Below are 18,714 nucleotides of genomic sequence, written 5' to 3' on the forward strand. Positions count from 1 at the left end.
CAGGGGATAAGCACCCCAACCAGATGCACAAACAGCTGCCCATCAGTCTTTAATGGGCTCTTGGCTTTTTTCTCTCCAGGCAGACATTTCCGGTTTTCTTCCAAGTGATGATGGCTCAGCTGGAGAATTCAGCGAGAAGCATTTCTGCTGGGAAACCATCGGACTCAAGTGAGGTAGGCCAGCAAATGCATCTGAGATCTCCAGCAGGGATTTACAAAACCCAAGGCAGGAAAATGCTACAGTAGTAGCAGCTTAATAATGATGTGCTGGCAGGCAGCCAAAACACTGACACACAAAATAACCTTTTGAGTATGGCAGTCTGCCAAACTGCCTATTAGCTAGCTGGCACCCTGGCCAAATTCCCCATTAATCCAGCAACAAAGAATGTAGGCCATACTTACAGGGTAGGGGACTATATACTGGGAAGCAGTGACTCTGAAAAGAATTTAGGGGTTGTGGTGGATAATCAGGTGAACATGAGGTCCACTGTGAGCTAATGTAATCCTAGGATGCAGAAATAGGGGAATCGTGAGTAGGAGTAGAGAGGTTATTTTACCTTTCTCTTTGGTATTGGTTCAAACCATTCCTGGAATAATGCAGCCAGTTCTGGTACCCACATTTCAATAATGTTGTTGATAAATTAGAGAGAGTTCAGAGAAGAGTCACAGGAATGATTAAAGGGTTCGAAAACCTGCCTTATTATGATAGACTCAAGGAGCTCAATATATTTAGCGTAACAAAGAGAAGGCTAAGGGGTAACTGCATTACAATCCATAAGTATGTACATGGGGAAACAAATATTTAATAATGGGCTCGTCAATCAGTCAGAGAAAGGTATAACACAATCCAATGGCTGGAAGTTGAAACTAGACAAATTCAGACTTGAAATAAGGCATAAATTTTTAAGTGAGAGTAATTAATCATGGAATTTATATAATAATTTTTAAATCTAGATTGACTGTTTTTCTGAAATCTCTACTCTAGGAATTATTTTGGGGCAGTTCTCTGGCCTGTATTATACAGGAGGTCAGACTGGATAATCACAGTGTCCCTTCTGGCCTCAGAATCTTTGAAAACATGCATTGCCAGAAAACAGGACTAAACTTAAATTAAGTGGAATAGGTAGGTCCTGCACCCACCTAGGAGTAAGAAGGAATTATTGAATAGGGAGCATTTGTTATGATCAAGTACTGGTAGGTGGATTGTACATGATTAATTCCCAGTGATTTTATGGGCCTGGGCACTGGCAGAGCTTGCTTCTTTCCAGACATTGTCTTCTGTGTTTTCATGGGCAACAAACTTATCTAGCAGTTCTAGCAAATGGCATGAGGGAGGGTTGTGTTTTGTGTCTGAATGGCCACGTGGCTGAATGTGTGACTGTGGACTCTGCTCCTGAGCAGAAAAGTGGTTTCTCCTCAGCTGTTTCCAGGGTGAATGGAAAGATACATTTATCATATGGAGAGAGTATAAATCTGGCAGGTGAGGAAAGCTGGAATTGCTACTGAATGATTTTGACTTTCAAGGGTAAATGTTTACGGAGTCTTTTAAGATGCAGGATCTCAAACACTGTGTTTCTGTTTAAGAACATGTCCTTTCCCCTTTGACAGCAGTGATGCCTTGGGCTCTGGCAGGATCTGGACTCTTTACCCTCTCTGTGCAGGCACCGTGGGTACTGTAGTAGCACCCAGTAATATGAAGGGAAATGCAATGGCTGTGTGGATAACGGGGACTGGATTATTGTGTTGTCACTCCCCAGGTACAGCTAGAGAAGCTGCTGCACTGGAACATGACTGTGCGGGATTTCCATATTCTTGTTAACTTGGTCAAGGTAAGCACATTCATCTTTCCTTCCTTTCACCTTCCCAGCAGAGTCCCCACCCATCCATACCTGAGTATGCAAGGAAAACAATGTGACTTACACTATGTTGGAGAAATGGTCTGTGATCATGTAATCAGAGCCAACTGCAATGTGTACTCATGGGGGTGGCACATTCAACCTTTACTTTGGCACATCCTCACTCTTGTAGCCTTAGCATTCTAGTAGCATAGTTTTTTGTATGGACAAATAATACAGACAAAGGCAGGAGGAAGCAGAGAGGCCCTGAAGGACAGGAACACAGGAATTATCCAACTGTATCAGACTCTTCGTCCAGTCAGTGCAGTCTTCTATCTCGGACAGAGGCCAGTGCCAGCTGCTTCAGAGGCAGATCCAGAAACCTACAGTAGGCAATTCTAGGATAACCTGACCCCAGGGACACTTCCTGCTAATTGTCACAGTTCATGAGAATTGCACCTGTATTCCTCCTCTGTGGTCCAGCAAGGGCAACCATTTTTAGGCTCCTGGCTCCTCAACTGTCACCTTTCTTGGGCTGAGACCCATATCTCTCTCCATCCTGACTGGGGCTTTTCAGGCTGCACAGATCCCTGCCTACACTGTGAATTCCTCAGCAAGCCAGACTGCCTAAACAGGACAGCATCTGCACTTTGCTTTCTCCTCAGAGGCTATAAACAGTGTAATTGCCCGCAGTTATAAGTTACCATCCAGTTCTTTCTAAACAAGCAAATTTATTTTTAAAGTGAAAGCATTACAGAGAAAACAAAATCCTTCCAATCCTTCTGTGACACTTTCTTGGGGTGTCCACTGTGTAGATCACTGTGCTACCCCCCTATTTCAGCAAGAGAGAGACTTGCTGGTGTTAAACTGTGCGCCAGTTCACCACCCAGATACACTCCTCAGGACTTTGCCAGCCCTCACTTTGCCTTACACTAACACTTAGTGTACCCCAGTCCCCAAACTCCTGAGAAGCATCCCTCTGTAGTATCCAACCCCAGTCACTGGACACTCACAGTAATTACCAGGTGAGTTGTCCCCAAACAGACAGTGAACACATAGCTAGAAGGTTCCAATTCAGGATCAGATCCTTTATCGCAACACAGCACTGTAATCAATCTATGGTGAAAACAAATATAAATTTATTAACAAAGAACAGATTCACAGATTCAAATAAGTATTGAATAAGAATAATGGAAACAGAAATGGTTATAAATAAAATAAGAGAATGACATACTTTCTGGAGACTAAAACTTACCAAGTTACAACCTTGACTAAAGCATTTTCTCACCCACGAAGTCTTTCTACAGAGCTTGCTGGTTTTCAGTCAATCCAGGATCCATTCCTTCATGAATCATCCCACTCCTCCAAGGGTGGTCCGCAGTGAAATGGATAACAGGATCTTGACTTTGCACCCCCTATTATAGTCCAGTAGACTTTTGAAAGGCATTCCTGTAGTTTGTTCTTCAGTGTGGTGGCGCCATCTTGGGTTCATATCACCCCACAACCTGTTTTTCCTGTTGACTTTAGATGAAAATGTAGCTCCCATTGTTTTTGCACACAATGCTTAATTATAGGGTTGTTGATTAATCACAGTTAACTCAAAAAAATTAATCGTGATGAATCACACTGCTAAATAATAGAATACCAATTGAAATTTATTAAATATTTTGGATGTTTTTCTACATTTTTATATATATAGTATTCTGTGTTGTAATTGAAATCAAAGTGTATATTATTTTTTATTACAAATATTTGCACTGTAAAAATGATAAAAGAAATTGTATTTTTCAGTTCACCTCATACAAGTACTGTAGTGCAATCTCTTTGTCATGAAAGTGCAACTTACAAATGTAGATATTTTTTGTTGTTGTTACATCACCTTGATCACACCTTGATCGATCGGTCCTTCAGCCCTCATATAGATTGCGCCGATCACAATACGTCTTCCATTCTTCTCGTATCCTGGCCTTCCTTTTCCATGTGTGGCCATGTCTTTTCACAATAAAATCTTCCCATTTCTTTGGAGGTCGGCCGAGTAGTCATTTCAGTTCCCATGGGTGCCACTCGGTGACAGCTGCAGTCCATCGATTGTCAGTGAGCCTCGCTATATGCCCGGCCCATCACATTTTACTATGCCTGCTCTCAACAACGATATCCTGCACTCCACTCTGCTGTCTGATCACTTCATTGGGGATGAAGTCGTGGATTGAAATTCCCAGAATTCTTTCCATTGCCCTTTCTGTGACAGACAGTTGTTGCTCCTCTGTCTTCGTCAGTGCCCATGTTTCGCTGCCATACAACATTGTTGGCAGTACTGTTGACTTGAACAGGCTGGCATGGGTTGCTTTATTGATTTTTTCCTTGGAGGATGTCCTTGATAGAATTGAATGTGCACCAACCTGTTTTCTTTCTTCGTGAGAGTTCACCTTCCTGATCGTGGTGCATGTTAATTTCTTGGCCCAAATAGACATATTGCTCAACTTCTTCTATTTGTTCTCCCTTGATTGTTATTTGGACTTTTGGCAAGCTATCAGACTACATACATTTCGTTTTGAAGCGGTTAATTTTCAGTCCGACTTGGCTGCTTTTTGTGTTGAGTTTTCACAGCATTTTCTGCAGTTTGACAGTATTTTCGGCAATCAACACAATATTGCCCGCAAAGCTTAGATGGTTTAACTGCTCTCCGTTGATATTGATTCCACCCTTCCAAGTCATCCGCCTCATTACCATTTTGAGGCAGGCTGTGAAGAGTTTTGGTGAAACTGTCTCCTTGTTTCACACATTTCTTAACTGGGATGTGAAGGGGAGTATCAAATAAAGTTATATCTATAGTGCAGTCTAATTTGCTTCCTTTAATAGTTTGTGTCGTTGCCCTGCTCTGCAAGAACTTTAAACACTGCATTGATCTCTATACTGTCTAAAGCTTTTTCATAGTCAATGAAGGCAATACATAAAGGGAATTTGTATTCCCTTGAGCATTCCAATAGCTGGTTTATAGTCAAAATATGGTCCATTGTATTGAAATTCCTTCGAAAGCTTGCCTGCTCTCTCCGCTGCTGCTCATCCAGACTCTGTGAGAGTCAGTTTGTTATTATTTTGGTGAACTGCTTGTAGACATGTGAGAGCTGGCATATTGGACAATAGTTCTTTAGATCTTCACAATCGCCCTTCTTGTACAACAGAATGGTGTTGGACTCCTCCCAGCCAGATGGTATCTTCTGCATTTCCAAGTAACGGCTAAACCTCTGAGCAAGGGTTTCCCAGAGATCTTGGCCTCCAGCTCTTTCAATTGTCAGTCCATCTTTACCCTGGGGCTTTTCCTTCCTTTATTTGGTGAACTGCATATCGAACTTCGCTGACAAGGACTGGTAGTAAATGCTCTTTGTCTGTTGCAGTGTTGGTACTGGGACATTTATCTGAGACAGTTCCATGTAGAAATCTTTGCAGACTGCTTCCGTCCCTGTTCTGTCAATTGCTAGTTTTCCTTCCAGTTCTTCAGCACCATTATTGTTGACCTGTACAATGTCAATTTCCTTTTGCATTTTTTGAGGCTTCTGCGATCTTCAGCCGTCTTTAAGAGCCTTTCATTTCGGTACTTCTCAAAGTCCTCCTTTAGTCTTCTTCTTATCAACTTGCAGAGCAGGGAGTACTCAAGTTTGTCACCATCATTTCGCTTCATATTCCTCTGCTTCTCTAGCAAGTTCTGTGTTTCCTCCGAGATTCTTCTCTTCGCCCTTTTCGGTCTTCCTTTCTTGGCTAATTTCATGCATTGCCTCAATTTATCAGTGAAGTTTTTATAATCCTCATTGCAGTTATCTATAAGACTCCAGTCTTCCTTGGAAATGTTCACTTTCAAGATTGCGTCATCGAACATTTTTGGCTGCTATCTCTGATTTGCCATCTGTAGTGCTCTCTTCTCCACCTTTTCATTTAAGTTGAGCTGTGCTCTGAGCAAGCGATGGTGTCAAGGCTGTATCCCCACTTTGAACTTTAGGGTACAAATGTAGGGGCCTTCTAAGCTTAACTACCAGCTTAGCTCTGGTTCCGCTGCCACCATTTCCCAATTAGATTCCCTCCCTGGGAAGCCCTGAGAAACCTTTCACCAATTCCCTGGTGAATACAGATCCAAACCCCTTGGATCTTAAAACAAGGAGAAATTAACTATCCCCCCTCCTTCCTCCCACCAACTCCTGGTGAACACAGATCCAATCCCCGTGGGATCTAAAACAAGGAGAAATTAACCACCCCCCCTCCTTCCTCCCACCCTCTCCTGGTGAACACAGATCCAATCCCCTTGGGATCTAAAACAAGGAGAAATTAACCATCCCCCCTCCTTCCTCCCACCAACTCCTGGTGAATCAAGATCCAAACCCCTTGGATCTTAAAAACAAGGAAAAATCAATCAGGTTCTTAAAAAGAAGGCTTTTAATTAAAGAAAAAAGTAAAAATCATCTCTGTAAAACCAGTATGGAAATTAACCTTACAGGGTAATCAAACTTAAAGAGCTCAAAGGACTCCCCTCTAGTCTTAGGTTCAAAGTACAGCAAACAAAGATAAACACTCTAGTAAAAGGTACATTTACAAGTTGAGAAAACAAAGGAAAACTAACACGCCTTGCCTGGCTATTTACTTACAAGTTTGAAATAGGAGAGACTTGTTTAGAAAGATGTGGAGAACCTGGATTGATGTCTGGTCCCTCTCAGTCCCGAGAACGAAAACACTCCCAAACAAAGAACACAAACAACAGCCTTCCCCCCCCCCAAGATTTGAAAGTATCTTGTCCCCTTATTGGTCCTTTAGGTCAGATGCCAGCCAGGTTACCTGAGCTTCTTAACCCTTTACAGGGAAAAGGATTTTGGAGTCTCTGGCCAGGAGGGATTTTATAGTACTGTACACAGGACGGCTGTTACCCTTCCCTTTATAGTTATGACAGATGGTCACTACCGGTGTTAAATGATGGTACTACTGAGATGTCTTGTACAATGTGCTGCTTATCAATCAGAATATAGCAAATCTTGTTCTTCACATTGGGTGCGATCCATGTCCACCTCCTCTTGGCCGCCTTCTTAAACCAGGTGTTACCAATGAACATTTCTTTAGTCTTCGCCAGAGTTGCCAGTCGCTCTCCTCGTGGATTCCATTCGCCGATGCCATACCTTCCAATTAACTTTTTACCTTCTTTCCCTCTTCCAACTTTGGCGTTGAAATCTCCCATCGTGATCGTATATCTGGATTTTTGAGCGAGGGTATCCTCGAGCTTCTGATAGAATTCTTCTATATCATCATCTTCGCTTGTGCTCGTGGGAGCATAGATCTGAATAATCTTGAGGGTGCTGTTCTTGTTCAGTTGGAGGTGCATCACTCCAATGCGTGATGACTTGAACTTGCAGGAGATGATTTTTGAAGACCATTCCTTGTTGATGATGAAGCCAATTCCTCCAACGGTTTTCGAACCTTCTCCTTTTCCCATCATGATGGTACTTTCATCTCTCCACTTCACTTCCATCTCCATTCTTCGTCGTGTTTCGCAGAGACCAAGGATGTCGCAGGCTGTGTTGGCCTTTTGCTCCATTAGATGGTTGATCGAATTGTCTTTCATCTGTGTCCTGCAGTTATAGGTGCACACTGAGAGGGCAGTCCTTTTTCTGGCTCCTGAGATTCTTAACAGCCTCTCATCAACTGAATTCCCCACCACCATCGTAGAATGGATCGAGGAGCACACAAGGAGTTGGGGCCCATTTATTCCTGTTGTTTTATACATTTCTTCATCCACCCGCTGTCTATGCTGTCAGTGGCACGTTTACCTCCTCAACTTAGCTAGCACCCAGCCTCAAGAAGGACAGCTGTCCTCTCCCTGGGTTGGTAGTCTGACACCTTAATAGCATGGTTGAACCTACTGAAGTATACACTCTGCTATCCTGCTGTCAGACAAGCCAGGGTCATTGCTGCACCACTTTGAGGCACTGAGGTAGGATTTTGCAGCACTCAAAAAAAACCCAATGTAAAACTTGAGAGTCTACAAGTCAACTCAGACCTACTTCTTGTTCAGCCAATTGCTAAGACAAATAAGTTTGTTTACATTTACAGGCAATAATGCTGCCCGCTTCTTATTTACCATGTCACCTGAAAGTGAAGAACAGGGTTCACATGGCCCTACAGCTGGCATTGCATACCTACCAGTTATGCTAAATATTCGTATGCCCCTTTATACTTCGGCCACCATTCCAGAGGACATGCTTCCATGCTGATGATGCTCATTTTAAAAAAAATGTGTTAATTAAATTTGTGTCTGAATTCCTTGGGGGGAGAACTGTATGTCTCCTGCTCTGTTTTACCCTCATTCTGCCATGTATTTCATATTATAACAGTCTCGGATGATGACCCAGCACATGTTGTTCATTTTAAGAACACTTTCACAGCAGAGTTGACAAAATGCAAGGAAGGTTCCAATGAGATTTCTGAAGATAGCTACAGCACTCGACTCAAGGTTTAAGAATCTGAAGTGCCTTCCAAAATCTGAGAGGGACGAGGTGTGGAGCATGCTTTCAGAACTCTTAAAAGAACAACACTCTGATGTGGAAACTACAGAACCCGAACCACCAAAAAAGAAAATCAACCTTCTGCTAGTGGCATCTGACTCAGATAATGAAAATGAACATGCGTCGGTCCACACTGCTTTAGATTGTTATTGAGCAGAACCCGTCATTGGCACGGACGCATGTCCTCTGGAATGGTGGTTGAAGCATGAAGGGTCATATGAATCTTTAGTGCATCTGGCACATAAATATCTTGCAACGCCGGGTACAACAGTGCCATGAGAATGCCTGTTCTCACTTTCAGGTGACATTGTAAACAAGAAGCAGGCAGCATTATCTCCTGCAAATGTAAACAAACTTGTTTGAGCGATTGGCTGAGCAAGAAGTAGGACTGAGTGGACTTGCAGACTCTAAAATTTTGCATTGTTTTATTTTTAATGCAGTTTTTATTGTACATAATTCTACATTTGTGAGTTCAACTTTCATGATAAAGAGATTGCATTACAGTACTTGTATGAGGTGAACTGAAAAATCCTTTTGGGGGGGGGTTTACAGTGCAAATACTTGTAATCAAATGTAAATATAAAGTGAGCACTGTACACTTTGTATTCTGTGTTGTACTTTAAATAAATGCATTTGAAAATGTAGAAAGCATCCAAAAATATTTAAATAAATGATATTCTATTATTGTTTAATAGTGCGATTAATCACAATTAATTTTTATAATCGCTTGAAAGCCCTTCTTAATTTACATATGACAGAGAGATAACTACCTTCTCTTGTGTCTGGAAGAAACCTGTTTCTCCATTTCTTTGATTACAGACTTCAAAGCACAACACCAGTAGATACACATAATGCCAAATATAGTGTTAATGCGTATACTTAACAATGGTATTATTGACCAGTGTGTCACTGGCTTTCATTTGATACGTCACATGACATTCTTTATAGATAAATACTATGACAGCAGTGTGTTAAGTGTAGTGAGTTTGTCAGGCTTGCTAGGAGTTGCTGACAGAACAGTGAACCCTTTGCCAGTTGGATTTGAGGGGTTCTTGGGGTCACATCTTCCTAGGAGGGATTGGGGCCCACTGGGACAGATGGTCTTGTCTGTTTGTTAGATCAGAAAGAAGATCCTGAGTCAGTTTAAACTCAACAGAGGGTCCTGTGCCACAGGACCCTCTGTTGCTTTTTACAGATTCAGACTAACACGGCTAACCCTCTGATACTAGTTTAAACTCGGGCTATTTATCCAAAAGTCCTTTCCTTGTCTGTGGGTCTCTGGGGAACCCAGTTTGAACCAGTATATGTGAGCTGCTACAGGTGGTGGTACCTCTCTGATGGTGTTACAACCTGAGTGAATTTGCCTTATCACACACCACTGTTCTTAATTCCTGAAAGACTGTGCTAACTCTCCCCCATGGAATTACATACAATCTGTGGCCCACAATGACACACAAACTTAATACAGTAAGATCTCCCAAAGATAGTGCAGGAAATTGCCATAACTGTCACACTAACCTTCTTAGATAGAGGCTGGTGCATGAAACAAGTGGGTTTAGTTCCTTCCAAAACTCTTGTTTTTTAGTACTTCCTACTATAACTTTATTTTTGTTATCCACAGAAATGTTCAATCCTTCTTTAAACTCTACTGAGCTCTTGGCTTCACTAACATAAGAACAACTTTATTGGGTCATACCAATGGTTCATCTACCTAGTATCCTGTCTTTTAACAGTGGCCAATGCCAGGTGCTTCAGAGAGAATGAATAGAACAGGCAATTTTTGAGTGATCCATTCTCTGTCGTCCACTCCCAGCTTCTGGCAGTCAGAGGCTAGGAACACCCAGAGCATGTGGTTGCATCCCATACTGTCTTGGTTAATAGCCATTGATGGACCTATCCTGCAGGAACTTATCAAATTCTTTTTGAATCTGTTATAGTTTTGATCTTAACAACATCCTCTGGCAGCAAGTTCCATAGACTGACTGTGCGTTGTGCAAAGAAGTACTTCCTTTTGTTTATTTTAAACCTACTGCTTATTAATTTTGTTGGGTGACCTTTGGTTCTTGGGTTATGTGAAAGAGTAAATCACACTTCCTTATTCACTTTCTCCACACCAGTCATGATTGTATAGACTTCTATCATATCCTCTCTTAGTCAACCCTTTTCCAAGTTGAAAAGTCTTTTTAATCTCTCCTCAGACGGAAACTGTTCTATACCCCTACTAATATTTGTTGCCCTTCTCTGTACCTTTTCCAATTCTAATATATCTTTTTTGAGATAGGGTGACCAGAACAGAGCACAGTATTCAAGATGTGGGCGTACCATGTAGGGGTACCATGGATATATAGTAGAATTATAATATTTTCTGTCTTACTATCTACCCTTTCCTGATGGTTCCTAACATTGTTAGGTTTTTTGCTTGCCTCTGCACATTGAGCAGGTGTTTTCAAAGAACTATTCAATGACTTCATTGAGCAATAACCGCTAATTTAGATCCAATCATTTTGTATGTTAGAGCTAAATGTCAGTCAAAAGAGTAACATTGTTTCAAAAAAAGTGATAATTTGGGGATGTATCAGCAAGAATGTTGTGAGCAAGACAAGAATTAATTCTTCCATTCTACTCCACACTGATGATGCCTCAGCTGGAGTATTGTGTCTAGTTCTGGGTGCCACATTTCAGGAAAGATATGTACAAATTGGAGGAAGTCCAGAGGAGAGCAACAAAATTGATTAAACGTTTAGAAAGCATGATCTATGAGGAAAGGTTTTAAAAATTGGATTTGTTTAATGGTCTGGAGAAGAGAAGACTGACGGGGGGACATAACAGTTTTCAAGTACGTAAAACGTTGTTACAAGAAGGAGGATGAAAAATTGTTCTCATTAACCTCTGAGGATAGGATAAGAAGCAATGGGCTTAAGTTGCAGCAAGGAAGGTTTAGGTTGGATATTAGCAAAAACTTCCTAACTGTCAGGGTAGTTAAGCATTGGAACAAATTGCCTAGGGAGGTTGTGGAGTCTCCGTCATTCCAGGTTTTTAAAAACAGGTTAGACAAACAATTGTCAGGAATGGTCTAGTTATTGCTTCGTCCTGCCTTGAGTGCAGGAGACTGGACTAGATGACCTATTGAGGTCCCTTCCAGTCTTACACTTCTATGATTCTACATCCCCCCCGTTGAAGGAAAGAGCCCAGTCCATCGAATTGTGGAGGTAAATGCGTCGTTACGCACGTGGTGTTGGAGAGAGGGCTTTGGATTCTTCGACTATGGGAGGTTGTTCCAGGAAAAAGAGATGGGATCCACCTAACAAAGAGAGGGAAGAGCATCTTCGCAGACAGGCTTGCTAACCTAGTGAGGAGAGTTTTAAACTAGGTTCGCTTGGGGATGGAAATCTAAGCTCTGAGGTAAGTGGGGAAGTGGGATACCGGGAGGAAACACAAGGAAGAGGGTGCAACAGGGGAGGCATCCTGATTCATACTGAGAAAGTAGGGCAACCGGCTGGTTATCTTAGGTGCCTGTACATGAATGCAAGAAGCCTGGGAAACAAACAGGAAGAATTGGAAGTCCTGGCACATTCAAGGAACTATAATGTGATTGGAATAAAAGAGACTTGGTGGGGTAACTCACATGACTGAAACACTGTGATGGATGGATATAAACTATTCAGGAAGGACAGGCAGGGGGGAAAAGGTGGAGGGAGTTGCACTGTATGTAAGAGAGCAGTATGATTACTCAGAGCTCCAGTATAAAACTGGAGAAAAGCCTGTTGAGAGTCTTTGGGTTACGTTTTGAGGCAAGAGCAACAAAGGCGATGTTGTGGTGGGCGTCTGCTATAGTCCACCAAACCAGGAGGATCAGGTAGACGAGGCTTTCTTTGGACAACTAACGGAAGTTTCCACATCACAGACCCTGATTCTCATGGGGGACTTCAATCACCCTGACATCTGCTGGGAGAGCAATACAACAGTGCACAGACAATCCAGGAAGTTTTTGGAGAGTGTTGGGGACAACTCCCTGGTGCAAATGCTGGAGGAACCAACTAGGGGCCATGCTCCTCTTGATCATCTGCTCACAAACAGAGAAGAATTGTTAGGGGAAGTAGAAGTGGGTGGCAACCTGGGCAGCAGTGACCATGAGATGGTCAAGTTCAAGATCCTGACAAAAGGAAGAAAGGAGAGCAGCAAAATACGGACCTTGGACTTCAGAAAAGCAGACTTTGATTCCCTCAGGGAACTGATGAGCAGGATCCCCTGGGAGGCTAACATGAGCGGGAAAGGAGTCCAGGAGAGCTGGCTGTATTTTAAAAAAGCTTTATTGAGGTTGCAGGAACAAACCATGTGCAGAAAGAATAGCAAATATGTCAGGCGACCAGCTTGGCTTAACAGAAAAATCTTTGGTGAGCTTAAACACTAAAAGGAAGTTTACAAAAGTGGAAATTTGGACAGATGACTAGGGAGGAGTATAAAAATATTGCTCAAGCATTCAGGGGTGTAATCAGGAAGGCCAAAGCACAATTGGAGTTGCAGCTAGCAAGGGATGTGAAAGGTAACAAGAAGGGTTTCTATAGGTATGTTAGCAACAAGAAGGTGGTCAGGGAAAGTGTCGGACCCTTACAGAATGGGGGAGACAACCTAGTGACAGATGATGTGGAAAAAGCTCAAGTACTCAATGATTTTTTTGCCTCGGTCTTCACAGACAAGGTCAGCTCCCATGCTGCTGCACTGGGCAACACAGTATGGGAAGGACGTGAGCAGCCCTCAGTGGACAGATTAAGGACTATTTAGAAAAGCTGGACATACACAAGTCCACGGGGCTGGGTCTAATGCATCCGAGGGTGCTGAGGGAGTTGGCTAATGTGATTGTAGAGCCATTGGTCGTTACCTTTGAAAACTCATGGCGATCGGGGGAGGTCCCAGACAATTGGGAAAAAGCAAATATAGTGCCCATCTTTAAAAAAGGGAAGAAGGAGAATCGGGGGACGGTCAGCCTCACCTCAGTCCCTGGAAAAATCATGGAGCAGGTCCTCAAGGAATCCATTTTGAAGCACTTGTAGGAGAGGAAGGTGATCAGGAACAGTCAACATGGATTCACCAAGGGCAAGTCATGCCTGACCAACATGATTGCCTTCTATGATGAGATAACTGGCTCTATGGATATGGGGAAAGCGGTGGACGTGATATATCTTGACTTTAGCAAAGCTTTTGATACAGTCTCCTACAGTATTCTTGCCAGCAAGTTAAAAAAGTATGGATAGGATGTATTGGACTATAAGGTGGATAGAAAGCTGGCTAGATCGTTGGGCTCAACGGGTAGTGATCAATGGCTCGATGTCTAGTTGGCAGCCAGTATCCAGCGAAATGCCCCAGGGGTCTGTCCTGGGGCCGGTTCTGTTCAACATCTTCATTCATGATCTGGATGATCGGATGGATTGCATCCTCAGCAAGTTCGTGGATTACACTAAGCTGGGGGTAGAGGTAGGTACGCTGGAGGGTAGACAGATTGGAGGACTGGGCTAAAAGAAATCTGATGCGGTTCAACAAGGACAAGTGCAGAGTCCTGCACTTAGGACAGAAGAATCCCATGAACTGCTACAGGCTGGGGACTGACTGGCTAAGCAACAGTTCTGCAGAAAAGGACCTGGGGATTACAGTGGATGAGAAGCTGGATATGAGTCAACAGTGTGCCCTTGTTGCCAAGAAGGCTAAAGCATATTGAGCTGCATTAGTAGGAGCATTGCCAGCAAATCAAGGGAAGTGATTATTCCCCTATATTTGGCACTGGTGAGGCCACATCTGGAGTACTGCATCCAGTTTTGGGCCCCCCAGTACAGAAAGGATGTGGACAAATGGAGAGAGTCCAATGGAGGGCAATGAAAATGATTAGGGGTCTGGGGCACATGACTTATGAGAAGAGGCTGAGGGAACTGGGCTTATTTAGTCTGCAGAAGAGAAGAGTGAGGGGGGATTTGATAGCAGCCTTCAACTACCTGAAGGCGGGTTCCAAGGAGGATGGAGCTAGGCTGTTCTCAGTGGTGGCAAATGACAGAACAAGGAGCAATGGTCTCAAGTTGCAGTGCGGGAGGTTTAGGTTGGATATTAGGAAAAACTATTTCATTAGGAGGGTGGTAAAGCACTGGAATGGGTTACCTGGGGAGGTGGTGGAATCTGCATTCTTAGAGGTTTTTAAGGCCTGGCTTGACAAAGTCCTGGCTGGGATGATTTAGTTGGGGATTGGTCCTGCTTTGAGCAGAGGGTTGACTAGATCAGGGGTTCTCAAACCGGGGGTCGGGACCCCTCAGGGGGTTGTGAGGTTATTACGTGGGGGGTCGCGAGCTGTCATCCTCCGCGCCAAACCCCGCTTTGCCTCCAGCATTAATAATGGTGTTAAATATATTTAAAAGTGTTTTTAATTTATTGGGGGGAGGTCACACTCAGAGGCTTGCTATGTGAAAGGGGTCACCAGTACAAAAGTTTGAGAATCACTGGACTAGATGACCTCCTGTGGTCTCTTCCAACCCTAATCTTTTATGATTCTATGAATAGTTGGAATTATGTTTTCCAAAGTGCATTGCTTTGCATTTATCAACACTGAATTTCGTCTGCCATTTTGTTTCCAAGTCACCTAGGTTTTTGGAGATCCCTTTGTAACTCTTCAGTCTGCTTTGGACTTAACTATCTTTAGCAATTTTGTATTGTCTTCAAATTTTGGCACGTCACTGTTTACCCTTTTTTTCCAGATCATTTATGAATATGTTGAACACCACTGGCCCCAGTACAGATCTTTGGGGGACACTATTATTTACTTCTTTCCATTCTGAAAACTGATAATTGAATCCTATCCTTTGTTTCCTGTCTTTTAACCAGTTATTGATCCATGAGACACCTTCCGTCTTATCCCATGACTACTTACTTTGCTTAAGAGACTTTGGTGGGAGACCTTGGGTATGTCTATACTTACCTCCGAGTTCGGCGGTAAGCAATCGATCTTCTGGGATCGATTTATCGCATCTTGTCTAGATGCGATAAATCGATCCCGGAAGTGCTCGCCATCGACACCGGTACTTCTGCTCCACGAGAGGAGTACGCGGAGTCGATGGGGGAGCCTGCCTGCCACATGTGGACCCGCGGTAAGTACCTTGTAGTTCGAACTAAGATACTTCAACTTCAGCTACGTTATTCACGTAGCTGAAGTTGCGTATCTTAGTTCGAACTGGGGGGTTAGTGTGGACCAGCCCCTTGTCAAAGGATTTCTGAAAGTCCAAGTACACTGTATCACCCTTGTCCACTTCTTTGTTGACCCCTTCAAAGTATTCTGATAGATTGGTGAGGCATGATTTCCCTTTACAAAAGCTGTGTAGACTCTTCCCCAACAAATTGTGTTAATCTGTGTCTCCTAATGCTGTTCTTTACTATATTTCCAACCAATTTGCCTGGTACTTAAATTAGTCTTCTGGGCCTGTAATTGCCAGGATCACCTCCAGAGCCTTTTAAAAAAAATTGGTGTCTCATTAGCTACCCTTCAGTCATCTGGTACAGAAGCTGATTTAAGTGATAGGTTACATAGCACACTTATTAGTTCTGCAGTTCCTCAGATTTCTCACCTAAAAAGGAATGGCTCAGGTGTGGGAATCTCCCTCTCATCCTCTGCAGTGAAGACTGATGCAAAGAATTCATGTAGCTTTTCTGCAATGGCCTTATCTTCCTTGAGTGCTCCTTTACCACCTCCATCGTCTAGTGGCCCCACTGACTGGCCAGCCGGCTTCCTGCTTCTGATGTACTTAACAGATGTCTTGTGATTCATGGTGTCTAGAAACTTTACCTCTGTATTCTGTCCTGAGGTGACATGTACTCAGTCAATATACCTTTTCAGTCTCTCTGCATATGAGAATTCTTACCATACTGCCCAATCATTCTTGTTTCCTGTCTGTGAACCCTATTCTGTTATCTCTGTTCTGAGATGGGGTGACCAGAACTAGCATCCTAGAGGAGGATATACCATTGGTTTATAAAATTGTGGTGTTATATTTTCTGTGTGAGTGTTCGCTCACTTTGTAGCTAGTGTGAGCCGAGCGCATTGCACACCTCAGGGGCTCCTTGCTTTCCTCCATTCCCCTCCACAAGCTCCAATGTGCCAACCTCCCATCCCATCCCTTCTATTACAGACATTACCTGTAACTCCCCCTAATTTCCCTCCTGCCGACAGTTCTGTGCATCCCGTATTTCCCACTCATCTCATGCCAGAGGTTTGTTGCTCCCCATTCCCTTCTTCAACAGTCCCCCATTCTTCTTCATGCCAGATGCCCTATGTGCACTCGCATTCCCCCCTTCCCTCCATGTCCTCCATTTCCTTCTTGCCCGCCCATGGCAGGCACTCTGTGTTCTTCTTCGAGAGATGTCCCTGTGGGTGCTCCATTCCAGGTGTTGGTGCGTCCCTGCGCCTTTGCTCAGAGATTTTTGTGGCAGTACTCGTACCGGCCACGCATGTGCAGAGGCTGCCCCCCAGCTGTGAGTCTAGCTTAATAGTACGCATGCATGGCCGGTTTCCTCAGTTCCTTCTCTATCGTCCCCGGCCTGAGACAGAGCTCAGCAGACTCATTAGGAAATTCCTTGCTCTTGTTACAATTACCCTTCTAGTTAGCTTGTTTGTTGTTAATTATAGTTAGTTACCATTTTTATCTTTAAAAAAAAAAAAAAAATCCTGTCAGCCGCAGCCACTTCAGACATGCATGGCTCCACAGGCTTTAAACGCTGCTCTAACTGCAAGGAGGCTATCCCGCTGTCAGATGGCCACTCACACTGTATAAAATGTTTGGGGGAGACCCACATTCCTCAAAAATGTGCCCACTGCAGCAAACTTAGCTCCAGGGCACGGAAGGACAGGGAGCTTAGACTGAAACTGCTCCTCCTCCAGAAATCCCCAGGCGCTGATTCCGGCTCCGCTGCCCACCACAGCCCCCCCGCCTCAAAGAAACACAAGAAATCTGCAAAGAAAGGGCACCTTTTGTCATCTTCAAAGGAAACCCTGAGACACAAGCCCTCCCCGGGCAGATCTACCGACAAGTGTGGGCTGGATGAATAGACTGTAAGATGGATAGAAAGCTGGCTAGATCGTCGGGCTGAACGGGTAGCGATCAATGGCTCCATGTCTAGTTGGCAGTTGGTTTTGAGCGGAGTGCCCCAGGGGTCGGTCCTGGGGCCGGTTTTGTTTAATGTCTTTATTAATGATCTGGAGGATGGCATGGACTGCACTCTCAGCAAGTTTGCAGATGACACTAAACTGGGAGGCGTGGTAGATACACTAGAGGGTAGGAATCGGATACAGAGGGACCTAGGCAAATTAGAGGATTGGGCCAAAAAAACCCTGATGAGGTTCAACAAGGACAAGTGCAGAGTCCTGCACTTAGGACGGAAGAATCCCATACACAACTACAGACTAGGGACCGAATGGCTAGGTAGCAGTTCTGCAGAAAAGGACCTAGGGGTACAGTGGACGAGAAGCTGGATATGAGTCAACAGTGTGCTCTTATTGCCAAGAAGGCTAACGGCATTTTGGGCTGTATAAGTAGGGGCATTGCCAGCAGATCGAGGAACGTGATCGTCCCCCTTTATTCGACATTGGTGAGGCCTCATCTGGAGTACTGTGTTCAGTTTTGGGCCCCACACCACAAGAAGGATGTGGGAAAATTGGAAAGAGTCCAGCGGAGGGCAACAAAAATGATTTGAGGGTTGGAGCCCATGATTTATGAGGAGCAGCTGAGGGAACTGGGCTAATTTAGGCTGCAGAAGAGCAGAGTGAGGGGGGATTTGATAGCAGCCTTCAACTACCTGAAAGGGGGTTCAAAAGAGGATGGAGCTCGGCTGTTCTCAGTGGTGGCAGATGACAGAACAAGGAGCAATGGTCTCAAGTTGCAGTGGGGGAGGTCTAGGTTGGATATTAGGAAACACTATTTCACTAGGAGGGTGGTGAAGCACTGGAATGCGTTACCTAGGGAGGTGGTGGAATCTCCTTCCTTTGAGGTTTTTAAGGCCTGGCTTGACAAAGCCCTGGCTGGGATGATTTAGTTGGGAATTGGACTAGATGACCTCCTGAGGTACTTTCCAACCCTGATATTCTATGATTCTATGATTCCCTGCCTGTGCTCCCCCGCTTGAGCACATTTGACAAGCCGGGCTCCTCTGGCACAGCACGAAAACCGCCTGAGGCTGCGGCGGCGGCACAAAGCTCCGGTGCCGAGGCTTCAGGCTTTCAGCTGCCTGCCTCTCTTCTGGCACCGTTCGGCACCTCAACGGACGCGGTGCCAACCTTCCACACCCTGCCTGACCCCCTGCAGGCTGATGCTGCCC

General features: G+C 44.1%; 1 protein-coding gene across 3 annotated transcripts in view; it reads left to right on the plus strand.

Moving 5' to 3' along the window:
• Positions 1-18,714, plus strand: part of FANCD2 (FA complementation group D2) — a 216,818-nt gene that overhangs the window by 172,371 nt on the left and 25,733 nt on the right. For all 3 annotated transcript variants that reach the window (XR_004646377.1, XM_034775009.1, XM_034775010.1), the window contains exons 37-38: positions 80-173; positions 1,757-1,828. Coding sequence is in view for 2 of the 3 variants with exons in the window: in XM_034775009.1 (XP_034630900.1) it covers positions 80-173; positions 1,757-1,828 (166 nt within the window). In the remaining variant the exon portion in view is untranslated. The remainder of the gene's footprint in view (positions 1-79; positions 174-1,756; positions 1,829-18,714) is intronic.

The sequence above is a fragment of the Trachemys scripta genome, chromosome 7 (assembly GCF_013100865.1).
Source record: "Trachemys scripta elegans isolate TJP31775 chromosome 7, CAS_Tse_1.0, whole genome shotgun sequence".
Lineage (NCBI taxonomy): Eukaryota > Metazoa > Chordata > Testudines > Emydidae > Trachemys > Trachemys scripta.